General features: G+C 38.3%; 1 protein-coding gene across 1 annotated transcript in view; it reads right to left on the bottom strand.

Moving 5' to 3' along the window:
* wcd (U3 small nucleolar RNA-associated protein 18 homolog wicked) overlaps window positions 1-17,280 on the bottom strand; it is a 102,955-nt gene extending 85,675 nt beyond the window's left edge. The window contains exons 1-3 of the mRNA XM_067135639.2: window positions 17,145-17,280; window positions 16,665-16,872; window positions 3,195-3,419 (exon numbers count right to left, since the gene is read on the bottom strand). Of these exons, the coding sequence (XP_066991740.2) occupies window positions 3,195-3,419; window positions 16,665-16,828 (389 nt within the window). The 5' untranslated portion in view covers window positions 16,829-16,872; window positions 17,145-17,280. The remainder of the gene's footprint in view (window positions 1-3,194; window positions 3,420-16,664; window positions 16,873-17,144) is intronic.
* Window positions 17,281-19,155: the final 1,875 nt, after the last annotated feature.

The following is a 19,155-nucleotide window of genomic DNA, read 5'->3' as shown; positions in this document are numbered from 1 at the left end:
TTGTAATATCTAAAAAGTTTAACAAATGATTATTTTCTTCCTTCTTAGTGAATTTTACTCTTTGGTCTAGGTTATTTAAGAAGTTTAATATACTGTTACTGTCATTAAGTTTGCTATCTACTATAACAAAGGTACCAGCTACGTATCGCAACAACAAACATAGTCCTTTTATGATTGTTTTTATTTTATTGTGCTCTAGATGATCCGTGTAAATATTGGCTAAAATTCCAGACGTGGGGTCTCCCATCCCCAAACACATCTGTTAGTCAATTTTATTGTTGAATGTGAAATAAATGTTGTTTAAAACAAAATTTAATAGATTTATAAACTCTTCTCTTTTGCATGTACTAAACTTGCCCCGTTTGGTTATTTTAGACTTGATGATTTCAACGGTTTCTTTAATAGGTACGCTTGGATACATATTGGTTATATCATAGGAGCACATCCTGTGATGCGACTGTAAGCTGAAACTATTCAATTTTTTGCAAAATTCAATTGAACTACTGATCATAGAATCCCTGTTAAATTTGTAATGTTTCTTTAAAAATTGATGTAAGAATTTTGAGATTTTATAAGTAGGACTTCCTCTACTATTGATTATAGGTCTAACAGGCATATTTGCTTTATGGATTTTAGGTAGAGCTTTAGCCGTTGGTAATTTGGGATTCATATTGATCATTTTTTGATACTCTTGTTCGTTAATTAGAAAAGTGGAATTTTTAAGTATATTCTTTAGGTTCTTCTGAATTTTATTTATAGGGACTTTGTTAGTTATCACATTATTATCCGAAAATGCTTCTGTTTTGCTAATGTAATCGTGTTTGTTTAAAAGAACTGTAGTTTCACCTTTGTCTGCTTTAGTTACTATTACATTGCTATTCTTAATTTTGGTTCTTCAACTACTGATTATTTTAGATAGATTAGAATCTGAATTGTTAATTAATTCTTCAACTAAGGTAGGAAACTTCTTTTTGATATCACACCTAGTATCATTTTGGCAAACCGTAAGTATACGTTCTAGAACAATGTTACCAATTTAACCTTGTAAGAATATTTATAGCTGAAGATGTTCAAAATACGAACGAAACATGTCCTATGTTAAGCAATAAAATAAGGATGAGATCCTAATTTTATAATTGCTTTTAATGTATTGAATAGGTGGAAATCAAAGTTTCATTGTTCTCCTTTTAACAGACTTTCAATACGGAAAAATGAGGATAGTCTCTTGTAATACGATTATGTTATCGAGACCAGAACAGATGTTGCACCTTACATACATAAAGCCATGGGAGATTTTGGGATTGCCTATTACTGTTTTCGTCTTAATATAAGACTGGGAATGTCAAGTTTTTGTGTTAACATATTATAAAAACTGCAGCCGTTTTATTTGCGCACGTTACATTTTAAAAATTTCGTATAATTTCGCACTCATACCGACTTGTACAGCGAGCACGCTTTCCAGCGAGCTCAAGGTCACGAATAATCGTAATTTTGGAACTGTTAATGATATTTTTTCTCTTTCCAATTTGATTGTGATTAGTGTCGGGCAGAATTGAATATAATGCATTCGAGAACTTGAGAATCGATACTTATATTCAAAACCATAGTCTCAAGTTCAACATAACCTTTAAAAGCCGATGTAGACCTAATTTACGTGCTATAAAATTTCCATAAACTGACTATGAACAGTATATCGGTGCCCAAATTACAATGGAAGATAAAGAAGAAAAGTTTTCGCCATCATGTTGGGCGCTTTGGTATCTAATGTGCTTTATTTTATTAGATTAGGGAACTGAAAACTACTTGTGGTGGATTGTTGTTTGGCTTAGCGTTACGGGTATTAGATTTTTCGAAGAGTTTGGCTGATAAAAGTTGTTGAACTGAAAGAAGTTTTCAGAGGAAACTGACGAAGTTTCCCCGGTAAAACTGAATGTAAAGTTTTGAGATTTTAAAATCTCGTACCAGTAATTAATGTTTGAAGCCGGCCCCGCGGTCTAACTTGCCTGCCTCTCACCCGGAGGGCCCGGGTTCGATTACCAGCCAGGTCAGGCATTTTTGCCTGGATATGAGGGCTAGTTCCAGGCTCACTCATTCTACGATTACCTTTAACCGAGGAGCTATTTAATGGCGAGATGGCGACCCCGGTCTAGAGAGACAGAAATAACGGCTGAGAGGATTCGTCACACTGACCCTGCGTCACCTCGTAATCTGCAGGCCTTCGCACCAAGGGCGGCTGTTTGATAGGCGGAAGACCCATTGGGGCTATAGTTTGGTTTGGATTAGGGGTGTTTGTAAGATTATAAGCTTACATATTTCATTTTTGTAATGTTTAGCCAAATTGTTGATGGTTCATTCGTTCCCGGATTTTCCGTTTTCCCGTGTTGTATGTTTTTTTTTTCTGTGGTCCCATCAAAAACAGAGAATCAAGGTTCCACTGTAATTCATTCCCGAATTTTCTGTTTTCCCGTATTGTAGGTTTTTGTCCATCATCCCTCCAAATATGGAGAATCAAGGTTCAACCGCAATTAAAAACCTTTTATTCTTTTGTTAGCAGTACTTTTTCTGAGTTCAATAAACTTGACAATTACTATTTGGGTTTCAAATACAGTAATTCCCAAGGAGGAAAAAAATAATATTCTGTTCTTATATAAAAAGGCTAGTGTTCACGATAAGGCAGTTACTGATAACCAGACTGTATGCCACATGCAAATGCAAGCAACTGCAGACAAAAATAAGAGTAAATCAGCTTGTAACAGTGTGGAAGTCAGTTCTCCTTCTTGTTCTGTGAAAAGATAATATGCAGACATCAAAACATCATTTCCTTTTAAAAGTATCTTCAACAAACATTGGTTATGGCTGTTATAAGACGGTACAACTAATCTCGCAGCATGCACATGTGAACACATATCATCCTATAAAAAGAAATCCTTTTTGTATAACAGGAGAAAAGCGCACTGTAAAAATGTGACCAGTGGAAAGGCAAAGGAATGTGTGGAATAAACAAATAAAAAGGGAGAATAATATCTATAACTTCAATTAATCATATTTGTGACAAATAAATTTAGTGGCAACCATAGTATTTAGGGTGATTACTGTCTTCAGACTTCAAATTTCATGCCCTAGTACACATGTAATATTCATTTACTCAGTGCTCAATAGTAGTATCTCCTGAGAGAGCAATGAACAGAACATACCTTATTTCCTGATCATCATCGTCATGCCACACAGGAATCCTCTTAGGTGAGCCCAGCGTATCTGAGAGTAGAGCGTCTGATGCCGGACTAGCATCTCCCTCATCAACACCAGAGTCTTCCGATTCAGTATTCTGGGTTACCATCCTTAATCCTTCATCAGAATCCCAGCGGGAATCAAGATGTTCCAGCACTTCCGATGCATCTCCAAACACAAGTTTTTCCAGTCTGAAATTTAAAATAATTTCAAGTATTACCAAATATTACCTGGATCTGAGAATGATAAACTGACATGTAACTGGTGTGATCACAATAAAAATGAACAGAGATATGGAAAAACCTATAAGTTTAAAAGGGAGGGAATGTCAAGATCATATAGCAGACTGTTTAACCAACCTAAACAACTATGAGTACTGGAAAGGAGCAAGCAAGTGTCAAATCAAGTCGTATAAAGATAAACTAGTAGTAGTAGTAGGAGTAGTAGTAGTAGTAGTAGTAGTAGCAGCAGCAGCAGCAGCAGCAGCAGCAGCATGTTTGGCAAGGACACAGTGAAAAGACATAAGGTCTTCTAATAGTGCTCTCTCCTGAACGAGCAGTATTGAGGCACACAAACAATGTACGAACTCACCTTGTAACAGGAAAGAGGTCGTGAACGGCTGGAAGCATGGCAGACATAACACAGCATTCAATGCAATGACAATAACAGTATCCTCAATCATCAAATCAAGAAGTTTTATTTTAAGGAATTTGTATTTTTGGAAGTCCACTGTTCAGTGGAAGAGGTTTTGGCACACCACCTATTTGATGTCTAGCAGATACGATGCACTGACTCAGACATGACGACAATGGGATAGGACAAGGCTATGACTTGGAAGGAAGCTCTTAAAAATTAAGGTAAAAAACTTGGATGATAGGTTCCAGCTCATAAGCACTACGCTTGAAAAGCATGTTACTTCGTGAGCGAGTGCCTATCGTAAGACATCGTCTTAAATTGTGTACTCTTCTGTTTTGTGTAAAAATCATAGAGTCATTATGGCTGAGTATAAGTTTACTACTGCAAAACTTGTGTTTATTTACAATTTATATGTTTTAACTCAGTGAACCTGCCACGTCCACACACGATTTCAAGAAAAATTTCTGGGTGTAAAAGTTCCAGGCAGCACAACAATCCATACTCTTTATAAATTTCAGGCTACAGGAAGGGTTCAGCTGAAGAAATCAGAGAGACAGGGTACAACTCTCACGGACGAAAAATTCGATGACACTGAACATTTTGAAAGTTCTAAAAAAAAATTTTTTTTAAAAGGGGGGGGGGGGGCAGAGGGGGAGAAAGAAAAGGCACCTTTCACTACTAAGAATTTTGTATGGCTCTGTGCAAAAGACTACTAAATTGTTACAGTAAAAACCATATAAAATAAGTGTGGCACATGTTTTTCAACATGATACATTTTTTGCTAGTGGATTCTGGAGAAATTTGAGGGATGACAAGAGATGGATTGATGAGGAGAGAGCGCCTATATACTGTATTTGAAGACGGCAATATATGAAGATGTGGAGATTTGTCCTTGTCGTCCTTGTGCAGGGGTGGCCGGTTCTGATGTGTTATTGTGCTATAGAATACTGTTAATGCTGTGAACCAACTGATCACTTAAATAATAATAATTACAATTATTTCAATGACATTGATGCTCAATATCTGTATTCTGTAAAACAAATGTATGATTAGATTCAATTTCCAGGTAGTTTGCCACACACGATGACTCTGCACTACTCACATTACTGAATATTGTAGCCATCTGCAGCCCCAAGAAGCAGCCAGTGGCAGGTGAAACAATGTTCTGTGCATGTGGACCCCCCACCCTCTTGTAAGCATGAGCCTGGCTCCAAAAAGCGTTCTTGGAACTATCTCAATCTATAGCCACACATCAGTCTGAGGCTGCTTGCATAGCAAAGGTGTTCTCTGTTCAAGTTACGAAGTATTTTTGATTTGTGCAACATTTCTGCATACTGTAGAATTCAGTTGACAGTTTAATTAACAATCCCTTCTTCAAAAGAGATTTGAAGAAAAACTGAAGTGAAATTATTAAGAAAACCAATACGAAACTGCCCCATGATGATGCAATTCTGGGTAACCAATGATTACCTGCCCTTATGCTTGCCATGCAATTTTGTGATGCTGCTTGACAGCAGCTAACCTGGGGTTTATGCCCCCAGATCGCCTTCCTTTGCCGTGGAAATGACATTCAGTGTTGATTAATTCAAGTTTTGTCATCTATTGAACACGAATGTGCTGCTATGCTCTGTCCCTTGACCTATAATCAGGAATTATGCAGCTGGCAACCCTTCATTGCAAATATGAAAGCCCAAGTGAGCAACTAGCATGTTGGACCTATGTTATACAGGACTTAATACAGTATAGCACAGAGACCTCACTAATAAGACAGGAGGGTAAAATCCAGGCAGTGAGATGAAATTTTTAAGAAGTATAACAGAAAAAGACAAGAAAGAAAAAAAAAAGGGTAAAAAATGTGTATGTCTGGAAGGAAATTGACACAGAAAAGCTTTCAGACAATGGACAGAAATAAACCAAGATAGTTTGGACACGATTCAAGAATGGAAGAGGGAAGAATTCCGAAGCAGATGATCGAGTCCAGGATTGAAGGAAGAACAAGAGGTAGACCCACGTGGCTGGACTCGATCAAGAACAACATAATAAAGAACCTGGTTTGGAACACAATTTAGGAACAAGAATGGTGGTTGTGTGGAGGGAGACGGAAAGGAGCCATTAATGTCCTGACCCGCTGGAGCTTGAAAAGGAAAACTGGATGATGCACAATAACCACTGAAATGTTGATGATGATGATGCTTGTTGTTTAAAGGGGCCTAACATCGAAGGTCATCGGCCCCCCACTGAAATGTGACTTAGATTTCTTGTTTAAGAATATGCCATATCTTTTACATCGCACTGACACTATTTATTTAAGAATATGCAGTACAGGAAGAACAGTTGATTAGATTCAATTTCCAGGTAGTTTGCTGCAGGCAACAACTCTGCACTACTCACATTACTGAATGTTGTCGCCACCTGCAGCCCCAAGAAGCAGCCAGTGGCAGGTGAAACAATGTTCTGTGCATGTGGCCCCCACCCTCTCGTAAGCATGAGCCTGGCTCCAAAAAGCATTCTTGGAGCTATCTCAATCTATAGCCACACATCAGTCTGAGGCTGCTTGCGTAGCAAAGTGTTCTTTGTTCAAGTTACTTACAAAGTATTTTTGATCTCTGCAACAATTCTGCATATAGGGCGTTTAGCGTACTGACGAGCAGAACAGTTGTTGCTTTGTGTCAGCAGAGTTCAGTAGCAGGGATACAACCCTACAACAGTATCATGAAGTGTTTCCAAGAAGGTTGTCACCAGCTTTATGAAGGTACTGTAGATGCTGAATCTGTTGGCCTTTATTGTTCACACATTTTTGGCACTTCTACACCAATTTTTTCATTATGGAGGTGCAATTAACCCTGGACAGGTGGTGCTCATTGATGTAACGTGAGAGGTGGCGTGGGGTACTTTCTGACCACTATGATTGAACTTGCTCTAATAACAAAATTACAGTACTTATTTTTGTGGATCAGATATTGATGTAGGTCTATTAGGTTTATGAACTCAATAGCATATGTTATCAAAAATAAATGTATATATCAAATACTGATTAGCTTTACAACATATGCACGTTATAAAAGTAAAAACTTGTCATGCACAGTAATAATCATTATTAAACACCTAATCTTGATTCAGCTAACAGCCTCAGATTCTGCTAAGTAATGCTATTCCTGCAGTAAAACCCTGCTGGAAATAATTATCCTCTTTGTGACAATCCATCACATCATGATAATTTGTTTGTGAGAATAATCTCCTCTGACACTTTCAGTTCCCAGTTTGGTACATATTACAATAAGTTGCAACATATTATCATTCGTGGAAAAAATGCTTCAAGCTTCTTCAGGCGATGATGCTCGTCTTGCTGCAAGTATCACTTCCGGTAAATGAGTGTAATGTTGTGGGTTCGAGTAGGTAAGTTTTTAGGAGGAGAAATTTTCCTGCTATGGTCAAAAACCCTTGAGAAATGTAAATCTTCATCACTAATATTTGCTACTTCTTCATTAGCATTGTCCCATATCATTGTTAGAGTCTACTACTTCTAATTCATCTTCTCTCTAACTAAAACTTTTTCCTCTTTCACAGACTGTAAAAGAGATGACATCCTTGCCTCATACTCTTCCTAACTCATTTCAGTGATAAGGAATTGACAATGAATTCCTAAAATGATTACACAAGTGACTCACTGGGTACACTGTTGTACTTCCGATGAACAGGACTGATGGCGCGGGGTCTAAGGAGTCGCTTTTTACGCCGCTTTATTTAAACCTAGGAATTTCATTTTTGTCCGTATTGAACTGAGAAAGGATGATAGGAAAACTTAAAACGGTCCACCTTTCCAATACAAAAATGTTATAGTTTATTTATAACATGTATTTGTACTTGGAACTAGTTTCAACGCTGATTTGCGTCATCATCAGCCAAAATGTGGGAATAGGCAAGCATTTAGGCATTTATATTACACAAGGCATTACATTAAACAATACACATCTCACAAGGAGATAAAAACAGGGACGAGTATAGAAACAAATGAATCGTTGAGAAAACAAAAGTTATACATATTAAAAATAACCTTAACCACACATCTTGCAGTGCGAAAGTGTTCTTCTTGAATGATTCCTGAATATAAAATACACGTGCACACATTTCTGAAGAGCCAGCAGGCAGGACAAAGTAAAGTGAAACCTTAAGAGTTCTCATTTTTCTATGTTCTGACTAACTAATGAAGTCTCCCTTGAGTTCCTGATAAACATACACAACAGGAAATTCTCCTTCACTCTCAACAATAGCTATAAAGACCAACGGTAAAATTTCATTTTAAATATTGTGCAGAGACGTGAAAGCATGATTTTGAACATGATATAACTCCTTCATATAACCCAGTTTTTTTACACAAGGTGTTACATTAAATAATACACATCTTACGAGGAGATAAAAACAGGGACGAATGTAGAAACACATGCATCGTTGAGAAAGCAAAGTTATACATATTAAAAATAAGCTTAACCACACAACTTGCAGTGCGAAAATATTTGCCTTGAATGATTCCTGAATACAAAACGCACGCGCACACACTTCTAAAGAGCCAGCAGGCGGGGAAAAAATAAGGTGGAACCTTTAGAGTTGTTCTGAGAAGAGTTCATCATTCTTTCTATGATCTGACTAACTAATGAAGTCTCCCTTGAGTTCTTGATAAACATACACAACAGGAAATTAAACAATACACATCTTACAAGGAGATGAAAACAGGGAAAGTTATACATATTAAAAATAACCTTAACCACACATCTTGTAGTGCGAAAATATTCGTCTTGAATAATTCCTGAATACAAAACACACGCGCACACATTTCTGAAGAGCTAGCAGGCAGGAAAAAGTAAGGTGAAACCTTAAGAGTTCTTCTGAGAAGAGTTCATCATTCTTTCTATGTTCCAACTAACTAGTGAAGTCTCCCTTGAGTTCCTGATAAACATACACAACAGGAAATTCTCCTTAACTCTCAACAATAGCTATAAAAGACCAACGGTAAATTGTATTTTAAATACTGTGCAGAGATGTGAAAGCATGATCTTGAACATGATATAACTTCTTCATTTAACCACATTTGAAAGTCTCTCTCTATATTACATAGCTTCATTAACACACCATTCTGTAGATGCACAAAATAATCTTGTAATCTTCACAGGTCCGGTATTCAGCTCGACAAGAATATAAAATAGGTATTAAGGAATACGTTGTTGAGGAGATAAAAACAGGGACGAATGTAGAAACAAATGCATCGTTGAGAAAGCAAAAATTATACAAACTCTCAACAACGTATTCCTTAATACCTATTTTATATTCTTGTCGAGCTGAATACCGGACCTGTGAAGATTACAAGATTATTTTGTGCATCTACAGAATGGTGTGTTAATGAAGCTATGTAATATAGAGAGAGACTTTCAAATGTGGTTAAATGAAGAAGTTATATCATGTTCAAGATCATGCTTTCACATCTCTGCACAGTATTTAAAATACAATTTACCGTTGGTCTTTTATAGCTATTGTTGAGAGTTAAGGAGAATTTCCTGTTGTGTATGTTTATCAGGAACTCAAGGGAGACTTCACTAGTTAGTCGGAACATAGAAAGAATGATGAACTCTTCCCAGAAGAACTCTTAAGGTTTCACCTTACTTTTTCCTGCCTGCTGGCTCTTTAGAAATGTGTGCGCGTGCGTCTTGTATTCAGGAATCACTCAAGGCAAATATTTTCGCACTGCAAGTTGTGTGGTTAAGCTTATTTTTAATATGTATAATTTTTGCTTTCTCAACGATGCATTTGTTTCTACATTCGTCCCTGTTTTTATCTCCTCGTAAGATGTGTATTGTTTAATGTAACACCTTGTGTAAAAATTGGGTTAAATGAAGGAGTTATATTATATTCAAGATCATGCTTTCACGTCTCTGCACAATATTTAAAATGAAATTTACCGTTGGTCTTTATAGCTATTGTTGAGAGTGAAGGAGAATTTCCTGTTGTGTATGTTTATCAGGAACTCAAGGGAGACTTCATTAGTTAGTCGGAACATAGAAAAAATGATGAACTCTTCTCAGAAGAACTCTTAAGGTTTCACTTTACTTTTTCCTGCCTGCTGGCTCTTCAGAAATGTGTGCGCGTGTGTTTTGTATTCAGGAATCATTCAAGACGAATATTTTCGCACTGCAAGTTGTGTGGTTAAGCTTATTTTTAATATGTATAATTTTTGCTTTCTCAACGATGCATTTGTTTCTACATTCGTCCCTGTTTTTATCTCCTCGTAAGATGTGTATTGTTTAATGTAACACCTTGTGTAAAAATTGGGTTAAATGAAGGAGTTATATTATATTCAAGATCATGCTTTCACGTCTCTGCACAATATTTAAAATGAAATTTACCGTTGGTCTTTATAGCTATTGTTGAGAGTGAAGGAGAATTTCCTGTTGTGTATGTTTATCAGGAACTCAAGGGAGACTTCATTAGTTAGTCGGAACATAGAAAAAATGATGAACTCTTCTCAGAAGAACTCTTAAGGTTTCACTTTACTTTTTCCTGCCTGCTGGCTCTTCAGAAATGTGTGCGCGTGTGTTTTGTATTCAGGAATCATTCAAGACGAATATTTTCGCACTACAAGATGTGTGGTTAAGGTTATTTTTAATATGTATAACTTTCCCTGTTTTCATCTCCTTGTAAGATGTGTATTGTTTAATTTCCTGTTGTGTATGTTTATCAAGAACTCAAGGGAGACTTCATTAGTTAGTCAGATCAGAGAAAGAATGGTGAACTCTTCTCAGAAGAACTCTTAAGGTTTCACCTTATTTTTTCCCCGCCTGCTGGCTCTTTAGAAGTGTGTGCGCGCGTGCGTTTTGTATTCAGGAATCATTCAAGGCAAATATTTTCGCACTGCAAGTTGTGTGGTTAAGCTTATTTTTAATATGTATAACTTTGCTTTCTCAACGATGCATGTGTTTCTACATTCGTCCCTGTTTTTATCTCCTCGTAAGATGTGTATTATTTAATGTAACACCTTGTGTAAAAAAACTGGGTTATATGAAGGAGTTATATCATGTTCAAAATCATGCTTTCACGTCTCTGCACAATATTTAAAATGAAATTTTACCGTTGGTCTTTATAGCTATTGTTGAGAGTGAAGGAGAATTTCCTGTTTTGTATGTTTATCAGGAACTCAAGGGAGACTTCATTAGTTAGTCAGAACATAGAAAAATGAGAACTCTTAAGGTTTCACTTTACTTTGTCCTGCCTGCTGGCTCTTCAGAAATGTGTGCACGTGTATTTTATATTCAGGAATCATTCAAGAAGAACACTTTCGCACTGCAAGATGTGTGGTTAAGGTTATTTTTAATATGTATAACTTTTGTTTTCTCAACGATTCATTTGTTTCTATACTCGTCCCTGTTTTTATCTCCTTGTAAGATGTGTATTGTTTAATGTAACGCCTTGTGTAATATAAATGCCTAAATGCTTGCCTATTCCCACATTTTGGCTGATGATGACGCAAATCAGCGTTGAAACTAGTTCCAAGTACAAATACATGTTATAAATAAACTATAACATTTTTGTATTGAAAAGGTGGACCGTTTTAAGTTTTCCTATCATCCTTTTACGCCGCTTGACAATAATCCCTCTTTCTAACATGAAGATCCTTCACTACAATGCCACTGACCTCAGACAAATGGCAAGGAATGTGGGGAGAGGTATGTGGCAGCTAAGACCTGTAAGTTTAAAAATAAGCACAATCTAACAAAATAAATTTGCACCAGGTCACAAAATACCCCGCGCCACCACTCGCGGGTTAATGAACAAAATCAGGTTTTTCAAGGGCCAGTGGCAGCTGATGACAAAAATTAATATGATTCATCCCTGTCTCATCATGACCTTTCCGAAGCCGTACCAAAACCAATGCAATGTAGAATTTTTAACCTGTTGGTTGTGCTTCAGTTTTGTATCATGATAAACAAGGCCTAATTTAGTGGCTTTACCCTTCCAACAGAACTAAGGTCCAACACATTATGAATATGCTTTACAATACCTATACTATCTGCACACTTTTTAGTGATAGATTTACACCCTAGTGCTGCAGTGGTCAACTTCGGTTATCTTCGAGATTCGTATTGGCAACCTTTGAAACACAAACTAAGAATCGCTTATCATCGCTGTGCGACATCTGGCGTACACTTTACGTACTCGTACCGTTGTTGTTTACACAGCAAAGCCAAACTATAGAATTCATGCTAGGAGCACGCTTCGCAACGGGAAATGTTATATAGTATTATATATTGTGTGTGTGACACAGTTGTTTGCTTAAAATAATTAAGGTTTATAAAATTCATATCGATCGATCATATTATCGATTCAATTCAGATTTCATTTCCATTCAGTTGGCAGTATTAACGGAACCCTTCTTACTTCTCCAACGAGTACAAAAATCTATCACTAAAAAGTGCGCATACTTTATGTTTATCACCGCGTTAAGGTGTGCTAAACCGGTCACTCCTGTTGTGGAAATTGACAAGAGTAAATATGGTAAATCACAAAGTACCATCAAAGCAGGCACATTGCAGAACAGTGGTGAGGTGGAAAGGGTTAACCACAAATGTTGTTCCTGTGGAAAAACATGACAAGGAGACTTGTGAAGGAGTGATACTGCCAAGAACGATGACTGTTTCTGATTGCAGAAAGCAATACGATTGCTTGGAGGATGAAGCATGTCTCCATCTCTACATAATCCACGTAAAGCCCCTTAAAAAAAAAAAAAAAAAAAAAAAAAAAAGTAATTTGTGAACCGCAGGAAGAGTGGGCATGTGAAAACAGAAGGGTGATGCATAACGATAGGCCATCTGTGCACACACAAAATATAGGAGATTGGAGGTGGTACATAAAACATGGAACCAATTTCATCCTAACACAAGGGCGCCCATCCCGGGGGAGCAAAGAACCACTTTATAGGCTACCTCACGGAATTTCTATTCCTTCAGATAGAGGAATACACTACTTTTTCAAGGCTGCCAGTGAACTATATCCTCCTCTGCATTAATGTACATTTGTGTGTTCACCACTGATTACAATTTACTTATCTAGTAGTTGGCAACTTTTTTTTTTTTTATTTTTTTTTTTACAATTTGCTTTACGTTGCGCCAACACAGATAGGTCTTATGGCGACGACGGGACAGGAAGAGCCCAGGAGTGGGAAGGGAGCAGCCATGGTCTTAATTAAGGTACAGCAACAGCATTTGCCTGGTGAGAAAATGGGAAACCATGGAAAACCATCTTCAAAGCTGCTAACAGTGGGGTTCAAACCCAAAATCTCCCAAATGCAAGCTCACAGCATCACACCCCTAACTGATGGCCAACATGCCCGGTAGGCATCGTTTGTAAGGAAAATAATTCCACGATTGAAAACGCCTAAAGAGCTTGAATGTGTTTTGGCATTTGCAATCGGTGAAATTGAATTGTGGTTTCCTTCTAGGAACATTATTTTTGATTAAATATATTGTTACATGCTAGCCCTCTTGTAGCTCCATTCAGTATTTCCTCGAAAGGATTAGTGAATAAGACCAGGACTTCCCAACCAGCCTGGAGGACATGGCCGGCCTCTCCCCGTTTGTTATCTTCATCTGGTTCCCCCATGCGCTTTCTGGAATGGGAAAAGTGAAACTTCCCTCTCTAGCCACATCGCGAATATTCCAGTACCTTATCACCAGGATATAAAAAGGAGGCTACACGCAAAGTGAGTCAGTGTTGGAGTTCAATATTTGGACTGAGGTGGCAGTACTGTTGGCTGCCCCCATTGTCCCACCAGTGTCAGAGCGGAGTACGATGTGAGTACTGTCTGAAAATAGGCCTACTGACTAAAGTACTGTAAGTGTACCGATGTGGAGTGAGCGAATAGAGCTTGACGGCAGTAGTGCTGGTTGTCGTCTGTGCCCCACCAGAGTCAGAGTATCGTCGTATACTCAACAGACTACAAGCTGTGTACTGCCTTAGATTAGTGTGTGTGTCCTACCGTGGACATCAGACCGTCATGGAGTCAGCGTGTGGTATATCTGTTGTGAGTGCAACCGAAACCGTACTAGTGTTCATTGTTTGAGTAGTATTGCCCTGCTGGTTAGCACTGTTCAGCCATTGCTGTTTAGTTGTCAGTGTTAAGTACTGTGCAGAGATGAGAAGAATGCAAGAATGAGGAATGTGGCCTACAAGCACGAACTTCCTGTTCTGCCCAGACAGATTAGCTCTTATCTGCTACACAAAATCATTGACTCACACTTTGCAGTTTGCTGGATTACAACTGACAAAAGTGAAGAGCTGCCAGTAGAAGATAATATAAAGTCGCCTGGGTAGTAGCGAAGTTGCTGTGGTAACCATTGCGTCACTGGCTCTGCTGGTGAAAACCCCTTCGCCCCGTGCCTCAACGGGCATGTGCATTCTTCTGATCTCCCAACAATAGTTGACTGTGTGAATTACAGGACTTCCTCTGGAGTCAAGCCAAAGTATAGTCATGCGTTGGGGGGGGGGGGTCAGCCGCACGGGTTCTTATCTGTCCACCTGTCGCTTGTGTGCAGGGTGACTGGACTTGCGAGCAAAACTGAAAGTTTTTATTTTTTTTATTTGCTAGGGGCTTTATGTCGCATTGACACAGAAAAAAAACTGAAAGTAAGACGAGATGGAGGTGGTGGTGATTGTTTTAAGAGGAAGTACAACTATACAACCATCCTCTATATAAAACTAATCAGAAGGACAAAATGGAAAGGATCCAACACTACAAAAAATGAAGGTATCGGCCAAAGGAAGACAAAGGCCACGAAGGGCATAAAAGACTCCCTAGGTCTCCAGTGCTCTTATACTGTCGGGGTCAGAAAAGAACAAGAGCTGACCAAGGCAGGTCGGATAGCATAGATGGCAGTGATGAGCCCAGCACAAGTAAGTGGAAGCAATGCCAGGACTCAGCTCAGGGCCCCGTGGTCGCCAGCCCACGCTCCAAAGTTCAGAACTACTGGGGCCCCTTTTAGTTGCCTCTTACAACAGGCAGGGGATATGGTGGGTGCTATTCTACTGCCCCCACGCACAGGGGGAAAGTAAGACGAGCCTGTCAATAAAGATTATAGCCGTTTCAGGTAATACCAACGTGCTGAACCACCTGCTATGTAAAGAGGACAGAGATATGTAAACAGGCAGCAGTTAATACGTAAAGTCATTCATGGTTGAATAGAATTTTATGTGTGTGTGTGTGCACGCACGTGTGTGAGTGTGTGTACAGTATGTATGTGTGCATTTATTGGTTCATCCTGAAATAAATAATAAAGTTTTATAGCAGCCAATGGCCATATATAAATTGTTCTACTCTTTAATATATTCATGTAAGGTCTTTTCTCTTTTGCTACACTTATAGATAATCTGGGACAAATTATCAACATCAGACCTAACTACCCTTGAAAAAGTGAAAGCTATCGTTCTGAAAAGAATATTAGGTAACCTATTTCTAAGACATCTCCATCTAGACTAGCTTATGAGTTAGCTCAGGAGTCTTTCCTTATCGAGGACCTTGGATATCTTTCTGTACCATCGACACCTCAAGCCATTGCTCACCTAAATCCGAGGTTAAGAAAAAGAGAAGAAATCTGGCTGGAGTTCTACATGACGGATGCTATGACAAGCAAAGACTGGATGGGCCCAAATAAGAACATGCGCAGTGCTATCAACAGGCTGGCTGTACACGGATTTCATCATAAGCTATGTGTAAAAGAGATATATCACGAACCAAGCGATGAATGCATGTGCAAATTATGTGGGAAAATATGTGAATCGATATCCTGAAATAAATTAAGAGCTATAAAACAGATGGTGTTTCATTCATAATAATATGGTGATGAATTTGTGTATGATGTCAGATTATTAATATGCTCACAGTATATACACCAGGAGAAGCATAAGGAGTTGACCTTTATTTAGATATGTTCGTGGTGTTAATTCATCATCAATGGTCAGCTTATAGTGAACACGGCACGCCATGTGAGGCTTAGGAAAATTAGGCTTCAGTTAGAAGTGCCTACTATCCGCACACTTTATCTTGGTGCATTTACATCCTAGTGCTGAATCGGTCGACCTCGGCGATCTTCGAGATTCATACTGGCAACCTTTGAAACACAAACTATGAATCGCTTAAGCATCGTTGTGCGACATCTGGCGTAAACTTTACGTACTGGTACTGTTGTTGTTTACACATCAAAGTCAAAGTATAAAATTCATACTAGGAACAAGATTCGCATCGAGAGATATGTTTTATAATGTTATATAATGTGTATGTGACATAGTTGTTGGCTTAAGATGATAACGGTTTAGAAATTTCATATCGATCGATCATATTCTCGATTCAATTCCGATTACATTTTCATTCAGTTGGCAGCACCAGGCAGCACTATCGATACCGGAACAGCTCCCTCCTTACTCCTCACCCCGTACACAAATGCATCAAGATAAAGTGTGTGGACAGTACTTGTTAGTTAAGGTTATGTTCTTGAGGGTGAAAGATTATACAAGTCAGCTTGCTACATACTGAATAAAGTATCATATGATCTACATTTACTGATATAATATAAATATACAGAGTGAAGTGAGCTATAAGGGGTTAGCCATCATTCCAGTGTGTACATTTAAATTTCACCCCTGGTGAATCATAGTGCAGTCTACCTGTTCCCTCTGTGGCATAGTCTCCTACAGTTCCACCCAAAATGAAAACTAAGGCTTAATATAGGGCTAAATCTTTTATAAATAGAACAATATCTTACCTGGCCTGCTCCTCGTCCATATCAACTTTCTCCATAGAATCGGCACTATAAACAGTCCTCCTTTTAAATTTCCTCCGCTGGCTTGAATCTCCGTCATCACTGTGACTTTCATCAATTTTTCGTTTTTTACTTTCTTTCTTACTTTTTCGTGGTGATCGAATCATTTTTAAACCACTTAGGAAAGAATGAGAAGAAAACCCAACACTTCCTGAAAATAAAATAAAAAACATTCAACAAAAAACGCCTTCACGATCATGCCTTAAACGTCCTGTTAGTCTACCAAGTAGAATATCATAACAGTTATTACAGCGGGATCCTCCTCAGATCCTAAAATTTAAAACATATTAAAACATTAAATCATCAAATTACTGCCTTTAGCAAACGCAATACTAGAAATCCACTGGTATATACTTCGGAATTTCTCCTATGACTGTTCAAAACTTTCCTCAAAATACAAACAAAATCAATAACAATGTTTACCTTCCAAAATGACAAATATCTGTTATATATTCACAGGTTATGAACTGCTGTACAAGTAGACACTACAGAACTCACAACATAGTAGGATACGAGTAAAACAAAACACTACACTTCCACTGTACATTTTTCGGCAAAGATGTTGCAATTTACATTATTTAATGGTGCCAAATTTCCCTCTGTGCGATCAATTTAGTGAATTTAATCGGAGGTATGTTTATAGTTGGTATATGGTGGTATGCGTTTGTATATTAGATTTAATGGTAATATGTGTTTTGGAGATGTGTTTATAGTTGCGAAGAATTAATTTATAAGAGGGTGATTATTCATAAAAGGGTGGTTGAAGGCAAGTAGTAGAATTTTAGTGTGGAGGTCAATTATGAGCAAATTGCATCGAAGAATATTTAGTTGGTGAGTTGAAGAATGTGAATTATGTGGTGCGTGTTTTTCTTATTGCGTAAGTGAGTGTGGAGTTGGAACTGTAAGCAGAACAGTAAGAGAGGTAGGCACAGCTCAGCAGATTGAGTAAGTGCAGTGGAGACTTTAGGTGAATATAATATGCAAATGGGAAATAATTTAAATGGTAACAGGACTGTCCTGAGTAAGCAGTTAAGTCAGTGCACTCAGTGGGAAGCGTGGTCTTGCCAGGGTTTGTTAGGAATGGTATTGTATTGCCAGACTGGCATACTCAGCCAAAGTAAATCTGGGACAAGATCGGATGATTCCTGCAGTAGCCATGCACCTTAGTGCAGTTTTATATCTATATGTTACGTAACCTAAGCAGGCTGCGTAACATTTCCTAGTTAACTGGTCAGCACCAGGCTTCCCCAGTAGTCAGCACTGCTGGGAGGAGTTACTACTACTATCCTCACAGTTGTAAACGAGCTAGCGAAGCGAGAGGTTGTATTGTTCAGTGAATGCTAAGTGAGAAATATGAATATCGCTATAGAGCAATATCGCGCGGCCATAGGTCGATGGCACGGGCGAGTGAAATGTGTGTGTACGCCAAGTGATAAGTTGCATCTACGGAAATCTGCGCTCGAGGGAGCTATGATGGTGGCAGCAGTGGAGGCAATTCTTCTCATAATAGGAGGCATAGAAGTGAACCCTGGACCAACGGGATCATTGAACTGGGAGGACATAGAAAAGATTAGGAAAATAGTCAAAGATGCCTGCCAGATTGAGCAAAAGAGGGAGCTAATTCGCGAGTTGAGAAATAATATGACAGAAATGAAAGACTCTATACAAGAAGAGATAAGAATTATGACAGAAAAGGTGGTGGAAATCTCTAGGGAAATATAATTATTGAAGTAAAAAATGTAGGTGATTGAAGGAGAAATGAATAAATTAAAGTGGCAACAGAAAATGACTATCCAGAACGCAAAGAGGAAAAATATTTTCATATACGGTACGGCATTCCGGAGAACGAAAAGGAGGATTTGAATGATCTAACGAGTAAAGTGTTGGATATTATAAATAATCATACAAAGATAAATTGTAAAGAAGAAATTGATAAAAATCTATAGGCTAGGGAGAGTCAAAGGGAAATGACCTATTAAAGTTAAGTTGATTTCGGCTCTGAAGGCGAACAAAATTATCCTCAATGGGAAGAACTTGAAAGGAGAAAGGATTAGGTATGAAGAGATATGGATAAAGAGACAGTCATGGAACAGAGAGTCTTGCTATTTCACCTAGTAAAAGCTAGGAACTATGGACTAAAAGAATACAAAAGAGGCAAACGTCTTATAGTAGGTGACAGTAACTGGTCGCGTATCTGGTCAATTGCACAGCTACGGGAAATGAATAGACAGTTGAGTTCATCACACCAGAAAATGCAACGGTCTGTAGAGGAAGGAATGTGCCAGTCAGCTGCCGGTGCCGTGGCTGATAACGTACAATCTGATGACAACAGCGACCTTCATACTCTACAGAAGAACACACGAATGCAGAGTGACGAGCACATAGTAGAGGATGGACAACCAGCTGACTGTCGAGTCGACACGAATACAGGAAG

Source organism: Anabrus simplex, chromosome 1, assembly GCF_040414725.1.
Source record: "Anabrus simplex isolate iqAnaSimp1 chromosome 1, ASM4041472v1, whole genome shotgun sequence".
NCBI lineage: Eukaryota > Metazoa > Arthropoda > Insecta > Orthoptera > Tettigoniidae > Anabrus > Anabrus simplex.
This window is presented reverse-complemented; position numbering and strand designations above follow the sequence as displayed.